At 46.6% G+C, this 21,976-nt stretch overlaps 1 protein-coding gene across 2 annotated transcripts in view; it reads left to right on the top strand.

The window, feature by feature from the left end:
* COLQ (collagen like tail subunit of asymmetric acetylcholinesterase) overlaps positions 1–21,976 on the top strand; it is a 53,822-nt gene that overhangs the window by 18,487 nt on the left and 13,359 nt on the right. The window contains exons 1-11 of one of the 2 annotated variants that reach the window (XM_090284358.1): positions 1,013–1,320; positions 5,961–6,073; positions 7,234–7,335; positions 10,130–10,165; positions 10,471–10,497; positions 12,220–12,291; positions 13,938–14,000; positions 14,507–14,533; positions 15,149–15,193; positions 15,413–15,448; positions 18,178–18,258. In XM_090284358.1, coding sequence (XP_090140484.1) covers positions 1,143–1,320; positions 5,961–6,073; positions 7,234–7,335; positions 10,130–10,165; positions 10,471–10,497; positions 12,220–12,291; positions 13,938–14,000; positions 14,507–14,533; positions 15,149–15,193; positions 15,413–15,448; positions 18,178–18,258 — 780 coding nt within the window. In that variant the 5' untranslated portion in view covers positions 1,013–1,142. Of the gene's footprint in view, positions 1–1,012; positions 1,321–5,960; positions 6,074–7,233; positions 7,336–10,129; positions 10,166–10,470; positions 10,498–12,219; positions 12,292–13,937; positions 14,001–14,506; positions 14,534–15,148; positions 15,194–15,412; positions 15,449–18,177; positions 18,259–21,976 lie in introns of those variants that run through there. The other variant, XM_090284359.1, reaches the window with a different exon arrangement.

Below are 21,976 nucleotides of genomic sequence, written 5' to 3'. Positions count from 1 at the left end.
GAGAGCTGAGATTCAGGGAGGATGAATAACTTTCTCGAGGCCACAGAGCTAGTAAGTGGCAAAACCAGGACCCCAGCCCGCGCTTGCCTGACTCCAGGGTCTGTCCTCTCCCACAACATTGAACAGCACATTCCAGGGGCAAGAACTGTGTCTGGTCATTGTGTTCTGTACACATTTGGTGCCCAGTATGTGTTTCTGAATGAATGAAAAAGCAAATGAATGAATGAATATAAGAGGTATCCTTTCTTTTGAAGGCTGTATCTCAGGGGTCAGCAAACCACAGCCTGCAAGCCTGATCCAGCTTGCCTCCTATTTTCATAAGTCAAGTTTTATTACAACACAGCCACAGGCATTCCTTCAGGTGTTGTCTATGGCTGCTTTCCTGTAAAAGAGCAGTTACCTTGTAACAGAGGCCACGCAGACCCATGGAGGCTAAAACTGTTTTCTTTGGGGCCCTTTCCAGAAGAAGTTTGCTGACCTCTGCTATGGTGTTTACTAAGCTGGTTAAAACAGCAGTGCTTATTGCTAAATACTAATAATCTTGTCTTTATGATCTGGAATATTGTGTGTGTACATGCTTGTGCATTGCATATGCCTGTAAAGTATCAGATTTCCACATGTGTCTTGTATATGCCACTTTATTATCTTACAGGCAGGCTTCATCTGAAAAGGTTTATCCCACAGGCCCATTGGAAACATATTTATACTCAAATTAAGTTTAGGTTTGTTGACATCACCTTGGCATAGACGTGATGAAGGCTGAGGGGCCCTGGCAACAAAGATCTTCCCTGAAGCGGAGAAGGGCAGACTCACAGACAGCCGCAGTGGGGGTGCATGCTGAGGCTTGCCAGAACAGTATTGTCACGGCCGTTTGGAGCTGAATGAAAAGCAGCCTGTGTGCTGGATTATATTCTATGTCATCTGCTTACAGTGGTGATCAGTATCCCAGGCTCCCAGCCTCCCCTCCTCCCCTGGGCCAAGAGCACTCCTCCTCTCCCAAGCTGCCCCCTAGTGCAGCCTCCTGAGAGGCCAGGACACCGCTTAACCATTCCTGCTCCTGGGAGCTCAGGACTGGCCTCTGGACCTGTGGCATCTGGGCCAGGAGCAACACCAAAGCAGGGATTGGACGACTCCCACCCCAAATGCCCAGCAGGCCAGGCGCTGGGACTGCTCAGGGGCGTGACGGATCGCAGCCTGTCTCCAGCATGTGCTCCCTGGTCAGTCCGCCTTTGGCCTTGCCCACAATGACAGGCCCATCACTCAGCCTTACTGATTTGCTTGCCATTTCAGGACTGCTCTGTTACTCAGCTTGCTGCTTGGGTGAGTTGTGTGAGTGTGTGTGTGTTTGTGTGCACGCACGTGCACTTGCCTGTGTGCAGGCATTGTTTTGGAGAAAAAGGCTCTCAGAAAGCAGGCTTCTGGGAGTCTTCGGTAGCCTTCAAACCTTAATCTTCTCGGCTAGTGTTGGAATTGCAGCTTAAAAGGGTGTGACAGTGGAGGTGGTGGGGGCTTTGGCACGCTCGTGTGTGTGTGTGCACTTGTGTGTGCCCATCTTGTGACCTTGACTTCAGAGTGGCAGGCTGGCAGCTGCTGCTCCCTTGGCTTTGGAGTAACATCGTGTTCTGTGGTCTGGGGCACTCCTAGCATGGGTGGCCAAGAAGCTCTGCATCATGCTCCAGGCTGACTGGCTTGGGACATGCAGCAGTAGCCACCAAATCGCCAAATTATTGTAGGCTGTGTCTTCACCTGCCCCACCCCACCCCTCCCGCCCCCCAGTGCCTGCTCAGGAGCAAATTGCAAGATGGCAAATTCTAATATGGTCTTTCAGAGAGGCTCAACTTTAGGATCAGAATTTGTGTTTCAAGGTGTGTGTGGTATGTGTGGGATTGAAAAGAAAGCTGTCGGGTTAAACCTTTTCTGGAACATGTGAATTAGGGAAAACCAGGCAAATTGCAGCCAGAAAAGATAACAACTTAACTGTAGCTGAGCTATCCGACGCAGGGTCCAAACACTTAGTGATGCTCTTTCCCTTCACCTCGCCTCTCCTCTTTGCAGCTTCTTTTCAAAAAGGCAGGGAAAGGCCCAAAGCCTGGAGGAGGACGAGGAATTAGAACAGTTCACCAACTGCATGAGCAGTTGCAGAATAGTTAGGACATGACTGCACCTGTAATTTTCCCAGCCTGCTAAGACAAGATGTTTATGTCACTTCTTTCCTTTGGGTGCTTCTTTTATCTTTTAAATACTCTCCTGAGGACATGCTTATTGATTTTAGAAAGATGGGGAAAGAGGGAGAGAAACATTGAGGTGAGAGAGAAACTTCAGTCGGGTGCTCTTGTACGTAAGTGCCCCAACCAGAGTCTGAATCTGTAACCCAGGGATATGCCCCGACTGGGAATTGAACCTGTAAGCCTTTGGTCTACAGGATGATGCTCCAACCAACTGAGCCACACCAGTCACCCTTTGGTGGCTTCTAATGACACATTTGTGTGATTCAAGGGGGGCTTCTTGGTATTAAAAAAGGAGGCAGAAACAGAAAAGGTTGCCTTCAGTACCCTATTAATGGCTGGTCTTGTGAGTGGGAGATCCAGATGAACAGGGTGTTGATCCTGGTGTCAGATGTATAAAAAGGACTTGGGACATGGTTTGAGCCAAACTCCTTGTGGTATAGATGAGGAAACCGAATCTCAGTTTGAAAAGGGAGTTGTGCCATGTCACACGGTCGCTTGCATCCGGACTCACACTCTTTGATCCAAGTCCTTGTATTTCCAAGAGCAAGCTGGAGTGAATCACTTTCTAAGGATGTGCTCCAGAGTCAAGTGGGTATTGAGTCCAAAGGGCAAAGCCAGCATCAACAACAGCGAAAAGCCCCCAAACGTTTGCCAAAAGCTCACATTAGACTCAGCCTTGTTCCTGCCTATGATTTGATTTGGCACCACAGTGGCCTTGTACAATGTGACTTTGGTGTCTTTCAGTCAGGGCAAGTGGTCCTGAAATTCCATCTAGTGGGCATGTCCAAGGCAACTGCCTGGTGCTGAGCCACATGGTACAGCCAGGTTTTTGTTCCCCATGTACACACACGCATGGTATTTCCATCACAACAGAGCCTGCTGGGGCTTTTCCAGTCAGGGCCCTGAGCTCAGACGCAATTCCATGGAGGCAGCGTAGTCCCAAGACAGACCCACAGGCCAGATGACACCAAAATAGCCATGTGGAGTCCTGGCTTAGCTGTCTGGGAAGAAGAGGCAGGGGGTTGGGGGGAAGCTGTTCCCAAACACATCCACCTGATGGAAATATTCAGAGTTGGAATGAGCTGTAAATAAACTAGACTGTGCTAAAAGCAAACAACTCCAGGGAGTTGGGGGCAGGGCAGAAATAGATGGTCTTCACCTGCTGAAATGAAGTAGGTCAAGGGGGAAAGGGATGGGAGGGGTGAACAATGCGGAGGCCTCCATAGGAAAAGCAACTGATAATTTATGTTCACTGAAGAGTTCTCCAGTTTCCAGGAAGAAATGAGAGGTAATTGCTTTAAATGGCGCAGGGTCTTTCATCAGTGGAAGGCCACAGAGGGTGTGGGGCGAAGGGGAGCATCGCAGGCCATATATGGTCTGGAAAAATAAGTGGTCAGGAGTGCAAAGGGGCTGTGTGAACCTGTCAACCTCCTAGGTGTTTCTGGCTGGGAGGGGCTTTGCGGAAACCGGCATCCAGAGCCCTTAGCTGTCTGCTGAGGCCAAAGAGACCCAGAGGAGTAACTGCAGCTGGGCCTTGAGAGGGTTGTGGAGTGATGGCATGCATCTGCCAGCCTTCTCCACAGGCCGGAGACCAAGAGCAGCAATGGAAGCTGCCCACTCCTAGCTTTAGGGAAGAAATTAGGGGAGGCATACCACTGGCATTAACATCAAGGTTTATAGAAATACAGCTATACTAGTTTACCACTGCGAAGGAGAGAAGCAGCCCGTGACAGCTAAGCTGTAGTGCTCTCCTGTTGAACATAAATGATTTCACAGGAGTACATCAGACATGATCAGTCTGTGAATGGGATGAATCAGGACAAAAACAAGGCCACTCTGCTACCATGTCAGACACTGGCAAAATGAGACTATCAGCCGACCACAGAAGTGACTGACTGTCCCCCTGTCCCTGCTAATGCAAGCGACCACTGCTGCTCACTGGTCATGGCTACAGTCTCCCACCCTTCCCCTCTTCTAGATAAGAATTAAGAGAGTCATAGACAAGCCCTTGCTTCCTCACAGCATCCAATCCAGAGCAAGGCCAGACTCATAGTCTCCCCCCAAGTCACCTGCAAAGCCCCGATCCTGGAATAAATCCTTTTCACACTCTCTTACCGAGACACGTAGGGTTCCCCCTGGCGTGCGTTCATTCTCTTGGCAATGAGTCAGTAGAGCAAACTGTGTTCAACCACAGATGTGTTCCTCATGGTGCCTCATGAAGGGCACTGATACTATAAATCTCAGGTAGTTGCCTTCTTCTTAGCTTCTGACCTTTATTTCTACCCACATTGCAGTCATGGTGTAGAGATCTAGAGGAAGGACTCCAGATCCAGACTGCTGGGTTTAAAACCTGGCTTCGTCCCTTACTAGTTATAAGACCTTGGGCAAGTCATGTCACCTCTTTGTCTCAGTTAACTGATCTGTAAAATGGGATGATGATGATGATGATAACAGTAATGAACTCTCAGGGTTGCCGTTAGGATTAGGTAAATTTGTATGTGTGAAGCATTTAAATGGTGCCTGGCATGTCATTAGTGGTTTTTAAAAAATTAGTTTATAAAATATTTGAGGAATCTCTAGTGTATACAGATACTGTACTAGCCCTGGGGATAAAAACTGGCTCCTCTCCTCTGGGGAAGCACAGGTCAGTCAGAGAGATATAAGGAAACAGATTCACCCCCTGGGTCAAGGTTAATGTAGGGGTAAACCCAAGAAAAGCATAGCAGAACCCCTTAGCCTTGGCCTGGGAAGTCAAGGAAAGCTTCCTGGTGGAGTCAGCTCCTAACAGTTCTTGATGTAGAGTAGGAGTCCCCAGGATTGATCAAGATGTGGGAGGAGAGGGTGCGATATGAGCAGAAGGGCCTTGGCAGCCACTCAGGCTCCACAGGGTTTGCCATCTATAGGTGAAGGGCACCGTTCAGGCACCTTTCTGTCCCCTGCCAGGGCCAGTCCAGTGCCTGGCAAAGCATGTGCTCAAATTAACAAATGTCTAACAACAAATTTGGCAGCTTTCCCTGCAAACTAGTGCATCCTCCGACTTTTCCATCTCATACTCTGACCTACGTTGCCCTGGGTTGCCTGCAACATCAGAAGCACCCTTGATTGTTCCTCCTCTTTCACTCCTACCCTGGCCCCTGGTTGCATTGTTCACAATAACACGTGCATCAAGAGACTCCATGAGACGATGAAACTGTAAGGGTCCAGAGCCCCCTCTTCGTCCCTGCACACCTACATATTGAGACATTTAACTGTAACTCTCTAGCAAGCATGTTTGTGGACAGTCTGGAGTCAAATATGTGTTTTAAACCATGGCTCACTGTCTCTTGTAATTACCGCTACCTCTGGCCCTGGCCGACTCCCCCTCTGAACAATCCCTTTCCAACACAGTATCAGTTATTCACCACGACTTCCTTTTCCCCAACTACATCTCACATGATGAGTCTGCTTGAAAACTTTGACTTCCTTGCCCCATCTACAAAGTGACAAGTCAGTGCCTGAAGAGGAGAAATGAACGTTTTAACAGTCAGTGCTCATGTCTTTCGCTTGTTTATCTTATTCATATGATCTCACAAAGGCCAAGGGAGGGCTATGTCAAATAGCGAACAGGAGATATGCTCACATCTAACAGGTTAGGACGTCTGGGGTGGAGGTGGGTCTCCTTTGGGCACGGTGGGCATGGCAGAGGCCCGAGCCCTGACCCCATGCTAATGAGCAGCAGTTTTCTCTAAACAGCCCTTCCTGGCCTGGATCAGAAGAAGCGCGGCAGCCACAGAGCATGCTGCCTGCTGATGCCTCCTCCGCCCCCGCTGTTCCCACCACCATTCTTCAGAGGGGGCCGCAGTATGGTAAGTACCTGAGGACAGGTGAGGGAACAGAGCTGTGGGCTCCTCAGTGCCCACCACACGGCCCTGCCCCCACCCCCCCCATCCCTCAAAGTCAGCTTCCTCCAGAATCTTCTCTGAGGGATTCGCACCTTTGCTTTGGTGCGGCAGGTAGAGCCGTGGTGTGGCTTTTTCAGCTTCTGGTGTGTGTCCATTCTCCCACTGTCTAAATGAGTTATGGAGGGAGATTCTTCTCAGCAGGGAATTGGATTTGGCAAAGTATCCCATCTTCCCGAAAACAGCGAGGTGAATATATAACTTTCTGGGCTCCCATCAGCTGCTCAGATTTGGAATTTCCCCTTTTGTTTTTTTTCTCCCCAGTATTTATGGAATTCCCTTCCACACCCTGTCTCTAACATAGACCATTTTTTGTGAGGTGATACAAAAAATGGTCCTCCTGTAGCAGTACTGAGGTGTGAGAGGGAACAGAATTTGAAAAGAGAGGAAAAGTGAAGAAAAGAGCAGCATTTGGGAAACTGGCCTAAAAGACAACAGGAGGGACTTGAGAGTCTCAGGCCTTTAAAGAAACTCCTCAACCTGTACGGTCCAGTACAGCCACTGGCGGTATGAAGCTACTGAGAACTTTTAACGTGGCTAATATGAGTTGAGTTATACATATACACACTGAATTTTGAAGACTTTGTATGAAAAAAAAGCTGTAAAATGTCTTTAGTAATTTTAAAATATTGAATGTTTTGAAATGATAATATTTGGGATATATTGGGTTATAACATTTATTATTAAAATTAATTCCACTTGTTTCCTTTTACTTTTTTTAATGTGCCACTAACAAATATAAAACTACCTATGTGGCTCGCATTGGTGGCTTACATTTTATTTCTTTTGGTTGGTACTGTCCTAGACATTGGACAGAGGCCCCTGGAATGAGCTTCCTAGTTCCATTATTATAGCTCTGTAATCCAGTCAAGCCAGGTACGTCTCTAGAACAGATGAGAGTACAGACATTGGTGGTCAGGAAGGTCATCTTCTTGGGACACCCATTGGGATGTTGAGGAAGAACCAGTCTTGGGAACTGGACTACAGAGCAGGTCTGTGTTTAGGGTGGTGACCCTTCTTCTGTCCCTCAAGTCTGACCTATAAACCTGTATTGCTTTGCATTGAAGCTCCTCTCCCCAGACATGGAGAATCTCATCCTGGAACTGGAGACTACGCAGTCCCCATGTGTGCAAGGATCACTCGGCTCCCCTGGGCCTCCTGGCCCCCAGGTTGGTGCATCCCACCAGACCTCTCTCACTGTCTTCTCTTCCAAACAGTGAATCCTCTTAGAGATGCTTATTTGAATGTGATATGGGGCTGTTTTTCCTTCTCTGGTTCACCTTGAGCTCCAGAGCCACATGCAGAGAGCACGGCTTCTTTGGGTGAATTCCAGCCTCCCAGTACTGATTTCCTCATCCATGCAACGGGGATAATATTTGTCCCTACAATACTGGATTTAGGGTGGGGGACCGACTGAGATGCTGCATTGACCCCATCAGTGGCCCCAGAGCTACCTGCATTTAGTGCAGGAAAGTGGAGGCAAAGAGGAACTTGTTACCTTTAGCTCATTTGGCTCAGATACAGCTACCACGCAGCCCACCGCTCCCCAGCAAAGCTAACGGGAAGAGTGAGGAACAGGCAAAATACTAGAGAAAGGATTTTCTACGGAAACAAAGAAACCTTGTCTCTTGGGCTCCTGGCTCCTCTGGCTGCCTGGGACAGGGCTCATCTTGGGATGACTAAGAGACACACTCCTCACCCTGATTGCAAAGTCCCCCACGAGGAGACCCCAGCCTGTATCTCCTACACCATCTCATGCCACCAACACCACCCATTCGTTGCAGCCACAGTGCATGTCGTGGACCCTCAAGCTTGTCCCACCCCTATGGCCCTTATGCTTGTGGCTCCAGCTGCTTGGAACATTCTCCCTTGTGACTTTTACTATGGCCAGCTCCTTTGTCACTCAGAATTCAGTTAAATGCCACCTCCTTAGAAACGCTTTCCTCACCCCACCAGGCTGCAGTGGCCTCCAAATCGTTCTCTATCCAATGACCTATTTTAATTCTCTGCAAACTTTTCTCCTGTTGTTACAGTTTCCTTATTCATTTTTTATGTTCCTAATCTCTTTGGTCTCCTCTCCATGAAATGTAAGCTCTATGGCTGGGGTTGGCCGACCATGGCCCACAGGTCCCAGCCTGTTTTTGTAATTAGTTTTATTGTCTCTGGCTGCTTTTGTGCTGCAAGGACAGAGTTGAGTTGTTGTGACAGAGTTGCAATATCCAAGGCACAACCTAAAGTGTTTACTATCCGGCTGTTTACAGAGAAAGTTAACTGAGCTCCTGGTCTTGAGAGCAGGAACATCACCTTGTTCATATTGTGTGCCCACCTACACCAGCCCATGGGGTGTAATAAGTTCTCCATAAATGTTTGTTAGATGTAGTAAAGAACATAGGACTCTGACCCCAGAGTTGGCCAGAGGGGCTAGGAAGTCTGCAGAAAGGCAAGATGGGTACCCTGACGTGGGTTTCTGTTTTCCCACGGTCTGTGCTGACAGCTGTCAGGGCACAGGGGAACCCACAGACCGTGGGGAAGAAAGGGGATTCTCGGCCGACCAGCAGCTCTCCAGTCACACTTACTCATTTCTAAACGCCTCTCTAACTTCATGCGCTCCCACCTGAGTCACGTGGAGGCTACACTGGCCAACTCCGGGGGACTCGGCAGCCACTTCCATTACCTTAGACCAGAGTGAAAGCTGTCCCCACCAGAATGAGCTCCGTGAACCAGCAACTCTGGCATCGTCTGGGAGCTCATTAGAGATGCAGAATCTCCTCCTATCCTCACCATGACACACCTCCCCTATTGAATTAGAATCTGCATTTTAACAAGACTTCCCAGTGAATTATGTGAACATCAGAGCTAGAGCACCACAAACTGGTGAAATAGCTTTAGCCCATTTTAAGAAATGGGAAAAACTGAGGCTTGAAAAAAATAAAAGACTTGAACAAAAATGCTTTGTCCTCCCCTCCCCAAATCAGGAGAATAAACCAGAGATGGTGGTTTCCAAACTTATCTGTGCATTAGAATCCTCTGGGAACTTCAGAAGTTCCTGATGCCTGTGCCCCTCTCCCTGAGATTGTGATGCAATTGATCTGGGGTGTGGCCTGGTCTTTGGGATTTCTAAAAGATCCCAGGACTGTTTGTCATTTGGACATGTCTCATAAAATCATATTTCAAACAGGCTTTGGATTAGGCGTGCTCACCTGCAGATCCTGGGGATAAAGTAGCAGCCTGGGGGTTGATGGATTTTCTCTCTGCCATGGCAGGGGATTTGGAAACAGACAATTGATCATTTCATAGACACATGAGCAGAAAACCACTGCATTCTGCTGTGGGTGTGCCAAGCCTCAGTGTAGTGGGTGCTGGAGTTCCTGAGCTGCAGTTGGCCCCACCGCTGTGGCTGGGCAGTGGGACAAAAATGCACTATGTACTTGCCCACACTCTTAATGTCTTAAAACAGAAGACTTCTGCTACACCCAGTACCCGTAGATCCACCATGGGAGTTTCTAAGTTGGCTGCTCCTGTGTGCAAAATGTGACTTTCCTCTTGTCGGGGTCCAAGGAAGCTTAGTAAGCAACTGAAAAGACAGGAGAGGCAATGAAGCCTCTTGCTTTCAGTGAACAGCGTTTCTTGAGATCTCTGTAGTGGCTCTTACCTAGCACTCAGGATGTGCCAGGCAGCCTGCGAATTCCAGGGAGAAAGTTAAACTCTCCGAGAGCAGATGTGAGCATTGCAACCTTGAAACCACTGGAAGCACAACCTCAGAGAAGCTAGAAGCGGAGGGATAGAGGAGGAGCCTGGGCGGGAGAGCACAAGAGGCTCCTTCATGGGGTTTCTGGAGCACTGAGTCCACATGGAGAGCAGGGCTGCTGCAGGAATGTTCCAAGAGCCTCCCCCGGGCCTGCGCCCTCATCACCAGAATGCCTTGGCCTGATGGAGACTCTCTCTGCTTTTTTGACTGTGTAGGGTCCACCAGGGCTTCCAGGACCAAAAGGAGAAAAGGTAGGAGCTACTACTCTCTTCAACCCACCTCTCCTTGGTAATTTTAACCTGTTTTCTGGCGGTGTCCCTGAGAATTTCCTGGCTTAGATTTCAAGGTATATGCTATTTCTGCTTAGTGCGTGAGGCTGGGCTTTATGAGGACTGGGTGTATTTTGGCTTGGCCCACTGATGGGGCAGGGGTGCTGTAAGTGGCCAATTGGCCAAGTCACATGGGCATATGTCCAGTCGTCAGCCCTACTAGGCCTTCTGCTTCCAGAACTTCTCTTCCAAAGCAGCTTCTGCTTACCTGTCTTTTCCATCCACAGGGGGAGCTTGGCCGACCAGGAAGGAAGGTATGGTCCATGTGTTTCTGTCAGCATTACATAGGCAACTGTGCTCTACACATGTGTGTGTGCACACACACACTCATTGGGGTGGGGTACCAGCAGTGCGCCAGTGTGGCCTTCAGCCCATTGGACAGGGGTGGCACTGCCATCTGATGATGACAATAGCAGCTTTCCTCTTTCTCTCACTCCCTCACTCGGGAGCTGGGGCATGCTACTGCCAGGCATCCAGACCTCTTCCAGAGGCTGCCAAGCCTAGGCATGCCCAGCCTTGGAGCATCTCATCCTGCAGTTCATCAGAGAAGCCCTCCAAGGCCCCAGCCAGGGGCACAAAATGACTCCCACTGTCTATTTGATTAAACTAGAATAAAGTGCCAAATGGCTTTTGCTGAAATAAGTGGGAGTTACTTAAGGTCACAGGGACTCTGAGTGAACCAAACACATGTTATCAAGACTCTCATTAGTGTCAGGGAGAAGGAAGTCTGCAGCCATTCGTTGTGGTCAATGGATGCTCGCACTGGCATTGCAGGTCTTGGTGAGAGAAGAAGGTGCAAAACTTTGGCCAAGAAAGATGCCTGTGGTACTAAATATAAATTACTATTTTTTTTGGTTGAATGTTTTATTCAAGCACTTTCACTATCAATTAGAGCCTCAAACAGACCTTTGCAAGGCAAAGTTACAACACTTGAGGGCACAGATGACAACTCCAGCCAAGGCCCAGTGGTGGCCAAAGTGCTGGGCTGGAAAAAACTCTGGCATGGTTTCCATGCTCAGAGAGCCATGATTAATTAGTGATGTGTGCCGTGGATGTGGGTAGCAAGAGTAGACATTGGTACACATGCCAGCATTTGTGATTCTTGGTTTCGGGGCTGAGCCTTCCACACCTCTAGCTAGGCTAAAATTTGCCACTGGGTGCAGAGGTCGAGATAGACCCCAAGTTGCTGCTCCCACTCTTTCAGGGCTTATTCTTTCATAGCCCCTGGCCTAGGTTGAGTTCCTTAGAAGCAGGCACAGAAATGGCATGGGCCATGTGCAAGTGAATCAGTTACTGTATTAAGGGAGCTCTCTCAAGAGGAGCCTGAGATGGGGCAAGGGAAGAAGCTCTGTGTGGAGTGGTATCAGGTGATGTCCAGCTTTAGCCTGATCCCTGGGGCAGCTGTGGAGTGAGAATCGCACCACAGGGTTTGTCTTGCCTTAAAGTAAGGGAACTGGGCTATTGGCTACATAGAGGGGAAGTACATGAATTGCTGGGCAGCTCCAATTGCCCACAGGTGAACTCCATAGTCACAGGTTGCAGGAATAGGTTGGTACAGAAAGGAAGGTACCCTTGGGGGATGGACACGCTGAGCAGGAGGAAGTAACAACAGCATTTTCTACTGTTCCCCAGACATAATCCTATGCCATCCTTGGGGAGACCCTATTGGAATGCAGGGGCTATTTGGGTGGTGAGTGGAAGTGATAAAGATCGAAAAACCAAGAAGTTAGAATCCTTTCTACACCACTTTTCGTTTCTTCAGTATAGTAAGATCTTCTATGTTGACACAATGTCACACCAAGGGCTTGCACTTATGCCTGAGTGACCCAAGTTTTGGCTATTGGTTTTTGGACATGAGGGTCCTGGGGCCACGCTTTAGAGGCCCCATACTCCTCTGGGCCCCAGAGACAAATCTTATTTCCTGGAAGGAGGGAAACAAACCCAGTTGTCCTGACTCTTGTTCTTTGACTCTGAAGGGTAGACCTGGCCCCCCGGGTGTTCCTGGCATGCCTGGGCCCATCGGCTGGCCTGGCCCTGAAGGACCCAGGGTAAGTGTGGTGCACTCGCAGGGTTCATGTGGTATTGGAACATGGGGGAGAAGATGGCAGCTTCCCTGGCCCCTGGCACATAGTGAGCGATGCTCACTTCCTCCAGACCTCGGTCAGTCCAACAGCTCTGCTCCTGTAGGGGGAGAAATGAGGGGCTGCTGCTTTATTTCACAGGCCCCCAGATTCTCCTTTGTCCTGAGAGTTAGCATTCAATTCTTTGTTTTCTCTGAGATGACCCACGAGGGGCTTGTGTCTGGAGAGCTGGTGGCCTGTCATGCTGATCTGGCTGGAAGTAGAGGGTTGAGAGGGTTGGTGTTGGCTGACTAGAACAACCGAAACCCAGAGAAGGATCACCAAATGCTGATGAAATCCCCTTCCTTGAACAGGTTAGGGAAAGCTAACAGGCGCACACCCATGCCTTGGTTTACATTCTTCTCACTTTCGTCATAGACTATTGGATGTAGAGACCATGACCTGGGCAGGTGAATGTCACTATCTACTCTGATTTACTTACTGGCAGAGTTTATAAGGAAATAGAAAACTGTCCCCAATCCTTGTAGGAATAGTCCCAAGGATAATTTTTAAAAAATCAACTATATAAAGCTGAGCCATACAATATGGCAGCCACAAGCCACATGTGGTTACTGAGTCCTTGAAATGTGGCTATGCAACTGAGAAACTGAACTCTTAATTTTTATTAATTTAAGTTTGAATTTTTAAAACTTTTACTCAATCCAGTTATTTGAAAACATTTAAGTACATAAATTGTATGGATCACATGTTGAGTATGTGAATCTGCTTTTTCAACTATAAATTTTATGAACGCTAAATACAGGTCATGTATTTTGGATGAAGAGTTAGCACCTGAATTGAGATGTAGTTTAAATGTAAAATGCACAACAGGTTTTAAATATTTATCATGAAAAACAGAATATAAAGTATCTCATTAATAATTTTTATATTGACTACATGTTGAAATAATTAGATTAAATTAATTATAGTAAAAAATATACTGATAAAGTTAATTTAGCCTGTTTAGTTATACTTTAATGTAACTTCTACACCTTATATTTCTACTGGTTAGCACTGGTATAGAGTTTTAGCACAGAAGGTGCTGAAAGTCCCGACTGCAAACGATTCTGAGGGGCAACAGAGCTCACCCTGCCTTCATCATACACACCTAGAAGCTGATGTTCACCCTACTCGGTTCCAAACCTAGGGTGAGAGTATATGGAGATGTCCGGAAGATCCACCCTATGCAAAGAGCAAAGCAGATTAAGTCTTTTTTGGTGCTAACACTTTGTCCTCTGGGGCCCCAGTGCCCCAAACTCTCCCCTGGCTCCATCCTCTTAAACCTTCTCTAGGAAAGCATCAAGCATTATTCCATTACAGCACCTTGATGAAAATTTACTTTGGAGATCTGCTCTACCTTGGACAATTTCATTTTATTCAAATACCAGAGTGAAATGTGGAGTATAGAGCTTTAGGCCACTGGGAGAAAGCAAGGGAGCATTTGGAGTCCTCAGATTCACAAACCAGCCCCAATGTCCCCAGTTCCTTTCTGATATGGTCCATGACTTCCTGGTTCAGTTTCTCTAGGAAATGTCCCTGTTGATCCTTTTTCCCCCTTCTTCTGATTCCCACAGGGTGAAAAAGGTGACCTGGGTCTGATGGGCTTACCAGGGTCAAGAGGACCAATAGGCTCCAAGGTCAGTGTGTTGGTCCAGATGGATGTTCCCAGATCTTCTAACTATGGCTCTGGAGCAGCTGTTATCTACAGAGATGGGGACTGGGTGTGGCTGCCATCCTGGCCAGGCAATGTCACAGATGATGGACAGCCCGATGCCAGAGTGCTTGTCTTTACCAGCCTTTTGGGGACATCAGGGCAGAAAGACAGGGGCATAGAGATGCCATTCCTAGTATTCTCCTGGGCAGCAAGCGTCAAGCTTCTGGACAACAAAACAGATGGAAATCTTTGTTCAGGCCTTTGGGGCTGGTGGTCAGAAAAACAATGCTCCTTTCAGGCCTGGTGTAAACACAGGCCTTGGGGACTTCTTTATCCTGAACGCGGCAACCACCCCCCGCCCCCCACCTCTAAAGCTTTCAGTGCAGTGAGACACATCTCACCACCACATGCAGAGATTCCTTCTACTCTTGCCCCAAACCCACAGGTCTGACTGGGCTGATAGTCAATGCACCTTCTGCTTTCTTTCAGGGCTACCCTGGATCCAGAGGGGAAAAGGTTCGTGCTTTTCTCTCCTAGCTTCCCAGAGCTGGTCTGGGCTCTCCACACTGGGGCCAGGGAGCATGGACCCAGGTCTCTCTCTAGTCAGTGACTGCAGTGACCATGCCTAGATACTTTCCCTCTTTTTATCAGTGGCTGAGAGAGGAGTGAGGGGCCCCTGAGGCAGGGTGAGCAGCTGAGCGGGGGAGCTCCCAGTGGAGGGAGAGACCCCTCACCTGGAGCAGATGAGCAAGTAAAACCTGTGCCAGCTTGCATGGGTATGCTGGAGGGAGGTGGCAGATGTGTGTCTTTAGACCAAGCTCTCACTACACAACCTTCTCAACTGTGAAAAACGAAAACCCAGCCAGCATCTGGGGACACATTTCCTGCAGGATGAGAGAGGATCTGGGACCCAGAATTTTATGTGAGTTGTCCTTTATTAATGCAGGAGGTTTTGGGGGTCCAGAGAGAAGGTACATTACAAAGCGTTCCTCCCCTGGGCAAGTCACCTAATCTCTGAGCCTGTTTCTTTGCCTGTGAAATGAGGGTATTGGCTTCGGGAACTTTTAGTTTAAAATGCTCCGATTTCTCTCCCATGATATTAACTCATTGACTCCTGTGGATTTCTCTTAGGGATCCAGAGGTGAAAGGGGTGACTTGGGTCCCAAAGGAGAAAAGGTAATGGCTGTTGCATAGAAATGATCAGGTACCAAGAAGTGGTGGCCCCTGCCCACACCCATCTTGTGGGTTGGCAGACTGACGACTGTCTGTCTGTCTGACTAGCTGGCTGGCTGGCTGACTGACAGGGCTCTATCCTGAAAATGGGGCATTAAGCTCTTCCACAGCCCTTTTAAGCATTACTTCAGAGGGAGTCACTATTTGTTGTTCTCTTCACAGGGTTTCCCGGGATTTCCTGGAATGTTGGGGCAGAAAGTAAGTACCTAGAAGTACTGAGTAATAGAAGTAAAAAAAACACAACAAAAATAGACCACCCACGCGTAACAGAAGAGGTCTGCCTCACTCTTCATCAGGCAGGGAAAGTCTCACTATGGAAGATTCTGCTTTGAAAGGGGAGCAAGTTGCTAAACGTATTGGGGACAGGGTGGCAGGATGGTCTGAGACCTCCCTGCAGTTCATTGGGAGGACAGGGACATTTCACCTGGGTGGATGGAGGCCCTTTTTGCATTTGCTGCCTCTTCGGGAGCTGTGGTAATGTGCAAAGGCAGAAAGGTTTCTGACAGAGACTGGGGTCTGAGCTGCCATGGTCACGGGCACCGGTGGGAGGCGCAGGCATCTCTGGCTTAATGCCACTGCTGACCACACCCGGCTTGGCATTGCTTCAAGATGGTACATGTATTGCTACAGGGATGCAGAGTTATTTTAGTGGGGTGATAGCAAACATTTTTTAATTTGATAGTTAAATTTTTTATTTAAATAGTTAAATATTTAGTGAGATTTCATGAATATCTTGCTTGGGAGAAGGCTTAATAAAAAAGTTAATTCAGTTGGTTTAAAGAAAAATATTTATTAAATTAGAATAAAATGATCTACAGATATGACAAAAACTGTGAAGGTGACAATTGACTTACAGAATTTTTAAAAAACCTTTTCCCTAGGATTAGGGCCTGGGGAAGAAGAATGGGGTGGTGCTGAGGGGAGGTATCAGAGACTGAAGAGAGAGCACACAAAGGGCCACAGAGAATGACTCCTAATCTAACTTCGTAGCAGTGGGTCTTCATATGCTGTAAGGCACTGACACGGGAAATTGTTATTTTAACCTCAGCTTCAGAGCACAATGCTCTTCAAACAGGCAAACAAGATGCTTTTTTAAAATTCTAATTTTTTTCAAGTTCACCTTAAAGTTTTATTTTCTAAACTTGAAGAAACAATTTTTATCTGATATTTTCCAGGCAGTAGAGCATATTTACATAATTTCAGTCATCTGACATTAATTTATTATAATTTATCATGCATTAAAGTGTCAAAAACATTTTCTGCTACCTTAGATCGTGTGTTGCATTAAAAATAGATTAATTAAATAGGCAAATTAAAGGAAACAGTAAAAGAGGAAAAATAATTTTATTTAAAAATATTTAGGCCAGGTTTTCCTTCAGTGTAACAATGAACATCAAAGAATAATAAATTATTATGAAATTCAAGATGACAGCTTCTCTGGGCTCTGCTCTATTTACTAGACTTGCCATCAAGAGTTTGCTTCCCCTTTTGTTGCAGGCTGTTTAGGACAGAGCTGATATGATAACCATAATTAGGTCATAGGAGAGAAATTAGATCAAGAAATTACTCGCTGCTTCCAGTTGATGAAGAGAAGGGCCACACTTCCTTCTAATAGTCTTTAGAAAAATTATGCTGTTTATGCTGCTGTTTTCTTCCAGCCAAATAAGAGACCTCCTTAGCCCCTTCTAAACAGCCAAGGAAAATTGTGCCAACAGCTCCATGGCCACATAGAATCCATCTACCCTCTCACACTATCACTGCCTAATATCCTGAAGGACATGATGGAAGGGGGTGGTGTTGAAAAAAAATTATAGGTTTAAAGACAATTCTTGGTGAGACAAAATGTTGGTAGGTTGGGCGAGGACAAATTCATTACATTGGCTGAGCTGACAGGCATTTCAGATGTTTCTGCTTGATTCTTACTGTATATTGATATTTACTGAAATCTTCCATGTGTTATACCTCCTCTGAGTGTCTGGGGGAGCTCTTCATGGACACTGGCTGCTGACAGAAACTCTCGTGGTTGTGATTGCTAAGCTTAGCTTGTTGGTGGTGCATTCTGGGCTGTAGTGGAATTGCTGGAGATAGGAACAATGCCCTGTGGGTTCATGATCCAAAGAAACAGCAAGAGAGACTGAAATCTTAGAATACCATGGAGAAGAAGGAGAGAAGCTGAAAATGGAGAAATGGGTTTTATGAAAGGTTGGCCTTAAACTATAGAATTCTGCAATTGGTACATTTGGTTCTGATACTTCAAAGTAGGGCTTTTCAACTAGGAATATTGTTTATATTGCTTTCTAAGCCTTTATAATGGTTAGCATATTTGAACATATGTCTGGAACATCTCTCCTCACAAAGAGTTTTCATCTAAATCAAATGGAAGTGAGCTGGAACTCAAACCTGGTTTTACTGAAGAGCAGGGAAATATACAGCCCTTTGTAAAGATCATTATGTGAGCAGAAACTTCCCAAAGATGGTAGTTGTCAAAACTGTGTCCAGTCTTTCAAAACCCCATAGATTTGTGCTAAAAACGAAACAAAACACAACCTAAAATTTCAGCTGAAAGGGAAAGCATTTTATCCTGCAGCTTGCCATAGGCACACTTGTGACTGAAATACAGGAGCCTCCCACTCTGGCCATTCTGGATAGTGATTTGGGACACCAGCATGTGTGGTGCCTGGCAGCTGTGTCTTTCAGATAATAAATCACACTCCCAGGGTAACCCCCTTTCCTTCCTCTCCAATGAAAATCCTGTCTACCTTTCACATGACCTCATCACTCTTCCGATCTCCCAGAGAAGCCCGCTTTGATAAGATTTGAAATGATCAAGTAACACTGCCCCCGTTGCCAATTGTTGGGTAGACCTGCAGAGATGTGCCTGCTCCACATGCTCTAATTCGTCTTTTGCTTCTCTTTTCTCTTTCCAGGGCGAAATGGGTCCAAAGGGTGAGCCGGGGATAGCAGGACACCGGGGACCCACAGGAAGACCAGGGAAACGAGGCAAGCAGGTAAGGATCCTGGGGCTTACCACACGCCTGCAGTAAGACCTCCTCGCCTGGAGGGGGCGGTGTGGAGAGACGGGTGCATGGGCTCAGTCAGAGATATTCCGTAGACGCAGTCTTCAGCTTCCTCCAGGCTCGTGGGCAGAGACTGCACCACTTTCAGGAGCTCCTGGTTTCTCTAGGTTAGCCATAGATTTGAGTAGATGGGATAGGATGCTATGTTCCAACTGTTTCCAAGGCTGGGAGCAAGAGTAGATCTTTGGTTCATAAGATCAGGGCTACCTTCACCGAAGCAACTGGGAGTGGAAACCAGATCTGTTCGTTTACCCACAAAACTACTTTTTACCTCAATGCCTCAGATACAAATGGAGTTTTGGAGAACAGCCCATACAGTTGCCTGCTGTTGAAGGGTCTTCTGAGTCTCAACAGTAGGGTGGCTTTATCCCACTCAGGATCCCAGTTTGTAAGTGGCCCTCTTTTTTGGCCCTATTAAGAGGTTAGGGAACTTTTTCATTCTGAACTCCCCATGGTCAGCAGGCTCTCATGTCAAACCGTGTGAAATGAGAGAGCAAGGAGAGAGGGAGGCGCGTGTGCCTTGGCTGGCTTTGGGGCTGACCTGAGGGCCTTAGAGAAGCTTCTCATTGTACAGACATTTGTGAGAGATGTGCCCCTTTACTTTTTCGGTTTCCAGTTTGTTGGATTTTTACCTCCTTCCCCATTCTAAATGTTATATATGATCATCACAGAAAACTTGGAAATTTTGGAAAAACGGGGAAAAAATCATCTAAAGACCTGACATCTAGGCATAACCATGTAACCACTTAAGTATATTTTACTTTCAGCATTATTTCTTTTGTAAATATTCTAGTCATTTGTTTCCTTTATAGCCAATATAAAGTTATTATATCCTAAAATTTTAACTTAAAGTCATAATATATGCATTTTTACTCATTACTACAGATACCCGTTAAGCATTTTTAACATCTTTTTAAAATGTCTGCATGAGATTTTAGTAAACAAGTAGGATTGCTTAGACAAGTGAGGCCTAACCACATTCTATGTAATGTTGAGAAGTGAACATCTTTGGGCAATAGTTGTACCTCCAGGTTGACCTCTCATTGTCCCCAATGCCTAGGCCTTACTTCCCAAAGACTCTGCTATAAGTAACCAGGCATGAGGCTTCAGCATGGATTGTTGGTTTTTTAAAAGCTCTCCACATGATTCTATAATAATACATAGCCAGGGTTCGGAACCATGGTAACATACAAAGCCACTTCTGATCCTTTCCAAGTGAACTTAACAAAGACACAGCCTCCAGCATGAAATAATTCAGATATCATGATAACTTTCAAAGTCACAATATTCCAGTTCAATTTTCAAAGTTTTACAGTGGGTGGCATGGCTGTGCCTTCAGCATGTGCTGTCAGCTACGAATTTCCTAAAAAGTAGACTCAAAAAAAGAAAGAAAATTGGGAAAGCTCTCTTTTCTTTTTCTCTTTAGATAATTTTCTCCCTTACTGCTTGCTGACTTCCATCCAGAATTTTCTATACTGGGGTTGAAGAAGACTTTTGGCTTCTGTTGTCTAGTTCTTTACTTGGGTTGTGTTTGTCTTTTCCTGGTGAGGGTTGAAGCTGAGAAGTTGAAAGAGATTTAGTTGTAGTAATCTCAAAAATGACACCAGAACCATGTGTGGAAGCTCAGAGGAGGTAGGAAAATGAGCTCATCCTTTCTACAAGATGTCGTAAACAACCCAAATATGCTCCAGTTCCTCCATGCCTGTCTAGTCAGCAGATTCTTGAGTTGTTAGCCTTGGGAGCCTGCCACAGTACTTTTTTTTTTTTTTGTCATGGATTCATCTGTTAGCACAGGGTTTTTTTTTTTTTTTTTCAGATTTAATGTGTTTTATTGATTAAAATATTACATTTGTGCCAATTTCCCTTCCCTCTGCTCCCCTCCACCCGGTGGCCCCCCTCCCTCCAGTTGTCCCCCCCTTTTAGATTATGTCCATTAGTTGTGCATACAGTTCCTCCCAACCTCTCTCCGTCTATTCCATTCCCTCCTACCATGATCCCCAATTCCTATATCATCTCCCTCCCTCTCCCCACTCCCCCTCCCTGTTGACCTCCCCCCAATATGCTTCCCGTACCCACAGTTCCTTTTCCACTCTCGTTGCCTGTTTAGTTTGCCTTTGTTTCATCTCCCTAGCTTCTGTTTTTTAAACCAGTCCCTTTAACATCTCGTATAACAGTGGTTTGGATCTAATGAACTCTTTCAGTTTTATTTTGTCCTGGAAACACTTTCTCTGTCCTTCTATTCTGAATGACAATTTCGCTGGATAGAGTATTCGTGGTTGTAGGTTTTGGATTTTCATTACTTTGAATATTTCTTGCCAGTCCCTTCTTGCCTGTAGGGTCTCCCTTGAGAAGTCAGCTGATAGTCTAATTGGGACCCCTTTGTACATAATTCTTTTCTTCTCTCTTGCTGCTTTTAAGATTCTCTCTTTATCTTTAATTTTTGACATTTTGATTATAATGTGTCTTGGAGTGGTTCTCCCTGGGTCCAGTCTCTTGGGAACTCTCCTTGCTTCCTGGACCTGCAAGTCTATTCCCTTCCCCAAGTCTGGGAAGTTCTCCTTTATTATATTTTCACTCAATTTTTCAAGTTCTAGTTCATCTTCCTCACTCTCTGGCAAACCAATGATTCTTATGTTGGGCCTTTTATAGCTGTCCCAGAGGTTTCTGATCCTCTCATTGTTGCTTCCCATTTCCTCTCTCTGCATTGGTTGACTGCTTGTTCCTTCTCCATATTCCAGTTTGTTGAAATGAACTCTGGATTTTTTTTCCTCACCATCTGTCTCGTATGTGTTTTTGTTCCTTTCGTTATGAGTGTTTTTCGCTTCTTTCTTATCTTTTTCCTGCTCTTTTGTGAATTCTGTAAGCCACCTGATAACAATGGCCCAGAACTGAGCCTCTGACAGGTTTCTTATCTGTTCATCTGTCAGGTTCTCTATCTGCTGTCTGGTGAGCTGTGCCACCGGGATTTCTATAGTTGTCTGCCTCATTTTGACAGATGCGTTTTGTTTTCTTGGGCCGTCTGTAGGGGGCAGTGCCTGTGTACGCGTCACAAGTCAGCGACCGGCGCCTGCTTGTCCGCGACCTATTTCGCAGCCCTGTGGTGCTTTCTTTGGGGGCGGGGGTCCAAGATGGATTCACACAGTTATTCAGCTAGGAGACCGGGATCCGTCCTCCCGCCCCCCTGGGCCTCACTGTTCAAGGCGATGCGGTGGCTGCTTTCCCCAGCGCTGGGGTCACGAGTTGCCGGGGGCTTGACTGCCGCCGGGATTTTTCGCCGCCCCGCCGCAGGTGTGACCGCAAACAGCGCTGCCCTCTTTAACTCTTACCTGCCCAAATGGCACCGCTGGTTTATAACTTCATATGTTGGGCTTCCGTGTAGTTTTATTTTCTGGAATTTCTAGTTATCCTTTGTTTTGAAGTAGTTGTATTCCTCTCTAGTTGTAGAGGGAGACCTAGCGTGTCCGTCTAAGCCTCCATCTTGGCCGGAAGTCCAGCACAGGGTTTTATATACCAAGTATTCATTGGGCCAGTAGTGCTAAGAGGTTCTGGATGTTATTGTAAGTCTATCCAAATCCTAGAATCAGAAATCCAGAAAGGACTTTAGGAGGTTAGAATTTCAGAGTCAGAGGATTTAGTGACCACCCAACCC

This window comes from Furipterus horrens, unplaced genomic scaffold (genome assembly GCF_987537825.1).
Source record: "Furipterus horrens unplaced genomic scaffold, mFurHor1.1.pri manual_scaffold_7, whole genome shotgun sequence".
Lineage (NCBI taxonomy): Eukaryota > Metazoa > Chordata > Mammalia > Chiroptera > Furipteridae > Furipterus > Furipterus horrens.
The sequence above is the reverse complement of the archived record's forward strand: the minus strand, read 5'-3'. Positions and strand labels throughout refer to the sequence as shown.